Source organism: Ascochyta rabiei, chromosome 18, assembly GCF_004011695.2.
Source record: "Ascochyta rabiei chromosome 18, complete sequence".
Classification (NCBI taxonomy): domain Eukaryota; kingdom Fungi; phylum Ascomycota; class Dothideomycetes; order Pleosporales; family Didymellaceae; genus Ascochyta; species Ascochyta rabiei.
In genome coordinates, this window is record NC_082422.1 from 316,535 (window position 1) to 322,311 (window position 5,777).

General features: G+C 56.6%; 3 protein-coding genes across 3 annotated transcripts, besides 8 other annotated features; 2 read left to right on the plus strand and 1 right to left on the minus strand.

Annotated features, from left to right (window-relative positions):
• Window positions 1-285: 285 nt before the first annotated feature.
• Window positions 286-726, minus strand: EKO05_0009960 (uncharacterized protein; the record flags this gene model as incomplete). Its single annotated transcript, XM_038946973.1, has 1 exon — window positions 286-726. One exon carries the CDS (start codon window positions 724-726, stop codon window positions 286-288), a length of 441 nt encoding a protein of 146 aa, XP_038794519.1.
• Window positions 727-844: 118 nt separating this feature from the next.
• Window positions 845-951: a tandem repeat.
• Window positions 952-1,463: 512 nt separating this feature from the next.
• Window positions 1,464-1,501: a tandem repeat.
• Window positions 1,502-1,706: 205 nt separating this feature from the next.
• Window positions 1,707-3,128, plus strand: EKO05_0009961 (uncharacterized protein; the record flags this gene model as incomplete). The annotated part of the gene is made up of 1 exon (XM_038946974.1): window positions 1,707-3,128. The coding sequence occupies one exon, from the start codon at window positions 1,707-1,709 to the stop codon at window positions 3,126-3,128; it is 1,422 nt and encodes a 473-aa protein (XP_038794520.1).
• Window positions 1,944-1,980: a tandem repeat.
• Window positions 3,129-4,458: 1,330 nt separating the features above from the next.
• Window positions 4,459-4,486: a tandem repeat.
• A 10-nt stretch (window positions 4,487-4,496) lies between these two features.
• Window positions 4,497-4,709, plus strand: EKO05_0009962 (uncharacterized protein; the record flags this gene model as incomplete). The annotated part of the gene is made up of 1 exon (XM_059637648.1): window positions 4,497-4,709. The coding sequence occupies one exon, from the start codon at window positions 4,497-4,499 to the stop codon at window positions 4,707-4,709; it is 213 nt and encodes a 70-aa protein (XP_059493631.1).
• Window positions 4,710-5,272: 563 nt separating this feature from the next.
• Window positions 5,273-5,283: a mobile genetic element.
• Window positions 5,284-5,482: a mobile genetic element.
• Window positions 5,456-5,659: a mobile genetic element.
• Window positions 5,659-5,777: part of a mobile genetic element that runs on past the window's edge.

A 5,777-nucleotide genomic window follows, 5' to 3' on the forward strand; every position in this document is an offset into this window, starting at 1 on the left:
AGCCCGGTGGTGTGTAGAGCGACAGTAGCTGAATGGTTGTTGGCGCGTACGCTTGAACCGTCGGGTGTTGGCGGAGAAGGGATAGCGCTCACAGAACGAATGGCACGGCAGGAGTGCAGGAGCAACCGTGCGTGGTTGTGGGTGTGGAGACCGGCGAAGATGCCCAGTCCAGGAATAGAGCGCAGCGTTGCACAAAGTGCGCAAAGGTATTGGCAATGATCTCCCCACGTAAAGCAGGAGCCAACTGATACGGGCCTCGGACTTGAGGGAATACGCAGATGGTTGTCAGAATGAAACGGGCAGAAGTGCGTAGCCGGGCATGAGTGGTACAGCGAGCAAGGCAGCTGTACTATGGTTCGGTAGAGGTGGCACATTCCAGGATGAAGGCGCTCTGAACAAAGGGTCTGTGAAGATGGCCGTGGTGTTGACAGCGCAGTACGGGTAGAGCAGGTTCAGCGAAAATGGAAAAGACGGTGACGGCAAGAGAGCGGCCAGGGCTCCAAGAGGGGCCACTCTCTCGGTTGTGGCGTGAGACGATTCTGCTTTGACCAGGGGTCTCCAGGGTCGCTGAGTGGGATAGCGCAGGCTGTGGTTGGCCTGCCCCTGAGAAGGCGGGATGTCGTCGCCTGTAGGCGGCTTGGTGTGCTTGGGGACGAGATGAAAGGAGGAAGAGGGCAAGCGCGTGCCGTCGTGTGGTGACATTTGTTGCCACCGCAGTGCAGCCATGCGCTGGTCCGCAGATGGACAACGAGGTGCGGTGCAGGTCGCAGAGCCTTTGCATCACGGGGACGAGGCCGCGACGAGGACGGCAGCCAACCAGCGAGGCGTGCAGCACAGCTCGCCAGTGCAGTAGGTGCAGTGGGTGCAGTAGGTGCAGTGGGTGCAGTAGGTGCAGTGCAGTAGGTGCAGTGGATGCAGTGGGTGCAGTGGATGCAGTGGGTGCAGTGGGTGGTGCAGTGCAGTGCAGCAGCTTGCGCTAGCTGCAGAGCGGTGAATTCTTGCGCGATCGTGTGTTTAGCGCAAATCTGCGCGCCAGGGCCCAGGGGCGGACAGAGGGCAAGAGACAGGGCAGCGGACAGCGGAGATGACATGACGCTGTTCGCAGGCGACTGAGTCGCTGGGCGCACCCTGCGGGCTCTGGCGATGGCGCACGCGGCAGGGGCTCTTGACATGACATGGAGGAGATTACAATCGGCCTAGTGCACGACTCTACGCTGCTCGACGTTGGCTCTCGGGCCCGCGCTACGTCCGCTTGGGTGTTCGGTGCTAAGGATTCGCGTGTTCGCGTTCTGTACTTGAAACTTCGCTGCAGGAGCGACCACCCACAGGGAAGGTGCCCTGCCACTGCCTGCGCACGGCCGGATTGTGTCGTCCACTATATCTCTCCAGCAGCCCCCAGGCGCCCAGGCACACGCAGCGCACGCTGTTGCCCGACCACGAGCTGACCACTCGTCCACGTTCCTTGCCCTGCCCTGCCCTGCCCGGCCCTGCCCTGCCCTGCTGCAGCCTCTGTCAGAGTCCGCTGCCGCCGACTGGAAGAGTGTAAGAGCCGTGTGTAACCAAGCTCGCCCGCTGCCTTGTACTGCCTCAGCCTGCACGCCCGGGGTTTCACACCGCACCACCCGGCCAGCCAAACCACCCACCGTCACTACAATAGCAGCCGCCTGGCTCGTCTCCCCCGCACCTTTGCTTCCCCACCAGACACCATGGCCAGCACAGTCATGTCGACGCAGCTGAATCCGTGGAACTACGAGAAGCCCACCATGGCCACTCGCTCGGAGCGTTGCAGCTCTGACAGCTCCGCCTCCAGCCCTACCTTGTGCAACGACCGCCACGACACATTACGGCTAGACACCGCTGCCACACAACCCACCAAAAAGGGGTCCATCTCCCTCCAGGACCGCTACATGTCGAGCGAAGAGGACCTGTCGCCGGCCTACGAGGACTCTGGCTCCGAGTCCGAGTACGACTACGACGCCGTCGTGGTCGAGGATCTGACCAAGCAATGCCACTCCGCACAGAGGATGTCCATGTCGCGCTGGAACCAGGGGAAGAGCTGCGACACGGCCGTCAAAGTCTCGTACGCCTTCGTGGGCCGCCCCAAGGTAGTCGAGCTCAACCTGAGCTCGCCAGCACTCGAGCGTCCCATCTTACAACAACGCTCCGTCTCGCTGGCCAACCTGCCGGCGACAGCCATGAGCAAGACACAAAAGGTCGACCAAGTCCAGCGCCACTCGCTGAACGTCGTCCCTGTTCTGAAGCGACCCATCTCCCCACTGGCACGCCCCATCTCTCCTCTCGCTGTCATCGAGCCTCGACGCCCCTCCACAAGCTACAGCCCCTCAAGCAAGACAAGCACACTGAACATAGGCGACCTGACCTCCGCGCCCTCATCCGTCAACACCGCACCATCAAGTCGCAGCGCATCGCCCGCAGTGTCTGCTCCCATCCGACCTGCCAGTGCAACCCCAGAAACTGCGTCTTCGCGACGCTCGTCAGTCTACATCCCTACAGGAGCTCGCCCTGAGTTGCAGCGAGGCCAGACAACACAGACTCAGTTCCGTTTCTCCCACCAAACCGCACCGCCGACACCCATGTCGCCGGCAACACACGCCTTCCTCAACACCGACCCCTTCGCGAAGCCGGCCGGCAACACTGCAATCCCTGCAAACAAGCCTTCCACACACAGACGTCTGCGGTCCATCTCCATGAAGCTCTCCCTCGCTAGGATCGCCATAACCCCCTCGTCAAAGAAGAGTGCCAACAACGCCCCTGTCTCGCCGTACACACCCCTGACGCCACAGACTGCGCCCATCGAAGCCACATCCGGATTCGCGAGCCCAATGCCCAACAAGCTGCGCCGCGCGTCCACCATCCTGCGACCAAAGTCTCGCGGGGGAGACCCATCCAGAGGCCCTTCGCCGGAGATGGCTCCTCCAGTCCCTGTCCTGAATCGAGCCAGCACCATGGGCCTGCCTCAGCGCCAGTCCAAGATGGTCGCAAGAGGAGCCGACGAGCGCGAGCCCACGCTCGTCCTTCCTCCTTTTGCAGACACGGACATGAATCCCATGGCCGCCGTCAAGAGCGGAAAGCTACGGAAGCGCAAGTCCCTCATGGATCTGCTCTAGAGTGTTTCGACTCAACAGCTCGCTTGATTGTTTCGTTTCGAACCTGCATAAACGCATAGACGACGTTCATGCACTCCCTTGTCACCCTCACGTCACCCCGCACTTGTACATGCCACCCTTATCACTCTGTTACACTACGACAGCGCTTCATCATACTGAACCTGCATAATACCTGGGCGTTCTTCCGGCGTTTTCCACTGCTTCAAGGTTACGATATCCCCTTGGGCACACTTTGTTTGTTTGTCATCATATCTTGGTTCGCGAAGTGCTCGCAGCCCATATCTGTCGCTATCTGCATCTAGCATGCATCTCGTTAATCCTTTGATCTGAAGCAATCCCTGCTTACCGCAACCGGTTGGCTGTCTCGATGAACATGTCACGATCTCTTATAGTGTTGGTATTACTTAGTCTTCAGCAATGCCCGGCATAGACGTGCAGTTGCAATCTACCATCTTACCATCTGAAACCTGTGCCAAGCTTGATTCTACCGCGCCACATACGATGCTGTCGTCATTCATGTCATCCCTGTCTTGCCAGTTCACGAAGCACAACTACAATTCGGCAAATACGTGCATGAACACTCTATATCACGCAGCTACTAACGAACTGCGCACCTACCAGGCCTAGTTCGCCATCCTGTGCGTGCAACACCAAAGACCAACTCGTTGTACAGAGGCTCTGACATGAACTGACAGGACGGCTCGGGAATATTGTCCCGTTCACAATCCACCCGCGCAGATACAGCTCCACCGCCGGCCTCCTCCAATACACGAAACCCACATCACGCCTCACAATCCGTCCCGCGCAATCCCCTTTCGGCATCCACGAATCCGCAGGAGCAACCCCGAGCCCACAAAACCATTTCTGGCATTTGCCTTGGGTACAGGGTCTCGAGATGCAGGGAAGAGAATACGTCCGAATGCAAGGGTACGCGGTGTGAAATCTGTGGAGTTGCCGTCCTGACCATCTTGACCCACCTTTGACAACTCGACCTTTTTTTTCCGCCATAGTCCTAAAACAAAAGTTCGATATCACTTTGCATTTCGGTTTTCGTCACGAACAAGCACATACACACAACCCCATCTTCCCCACACAACGGCCAAAAAACAGCAAAATCACCCACCCACATCTACCCTGGTAGCAGCCGTTCCTGCTCATTTAACCAACTATGGCACCCCATTCACCCGCTCCGTCACGCCCAGGGGACCATGCATATGCCCGCCCGCCTGTTCATCAACCCTCCCTCCTGAACCCCGTCCGCTGCTCACCAGGCAGGTAGCTGACCCCGCCTCGCGGCGCGCTTCGCGATCTCGGTGCTATTCCTCACGGCTCCATCCATCCATCCATCCATCCACCCACTAGGTAGGTATGGTGGGTATTATTGCGCAACCCTGGTTTTCGAGTCACGCGTCCGCCTGTCGCAGTGCGTCCGCTTTGGTTGCGATCTACAGATCCCGCGTCGCGATCTGGAGTCTGTGTGTGTGTGAAGGAGTGCGCGGACACTTGGTTTGGAGACGCGGTCGATATGCGAAACACGCTACGTTAAGAGGACATGCGCGTACGGCTCGTGCGCGGAATTAGATGGTGGTGATTGTTTGGTAGGCTAGCTGTGCGGTGGAATGGGACGAGATGGGACGAGATGGGTGGCGAGGTCGCCGTTTGAATGAGCGTTGGGACCGGGGGTTTGGTGGTGTGTCAGGATCCAGGGTTGAGCGTTAATGGTAAAGGGCGCAAGCTGTGCATGGTGACCGTCACGTGCGTGCAGATCGGGTTGGCTTTTAGTGACGGCTTTTGCAGTTGCTGATGCCTCCATCGTGTACACGCTACACACGAAAGGCGTTTTGCGCCGGATGCCTCGGACCCTGGATTCTTTTCACGTTGCGTCAATGTCATTCGGTTCGCTAGTCTCTACCAGCGTTTTGCGCTTGCGGACGTTGGAATTGGGATGCGCCTTGGGATACGAAGGCGTTTTACGCTACGAAGGAGCTCGTTTTCTTTTTGGCCGATAAGGCGTCGCGCACGAGCCACCAAAAAAAAACGCATTCACACTCCCCATGGTAAACACTATTAAAGACAACAAATACATAACATTTATAAAAACTTTAACAACGTAAAGCTGTTGCGCAGTATCTAATTAACCTATCCTAAGCTTATGAACGTATTCCACAGGTGAGTCGGCCACACAGGCGAGTTGGCCACTCTGCTAAGACTACACCAACATTCTAACTTGTAAGGCAATAACCTAACAACAAAATAAATTTGCGTCCTCAAAAAAGGCTGTAAACAGCTTGCGCTCTAGGTACTTAAATAAGATATAAACCTTACTATTTAACACGCAGCTGTAAAGAATGTACGAGGCAATCATAAGGGAGGATAGTGTTAAAGCAGATAGCAGGTGTATTAAGGTACGTAGTATATGGTAACAAGACTTATTACTAGTGTATTAGTAATAGCCTCTAATACCTTTATATAGTCTAGGCTAACTAGCCCTATAGTAGCTCGCTAAGAATAGCAGAGGTATCTCTAGGCCTGTTATGGGCTTAGACCTTGTCTGAGCCTTAAGCGAGACGGGACGGTCACGTGCCCCACAGACATATCAGAAGGACACGCGACGTGTTACCTCCTTAAGAGATATAATACTATATCAAC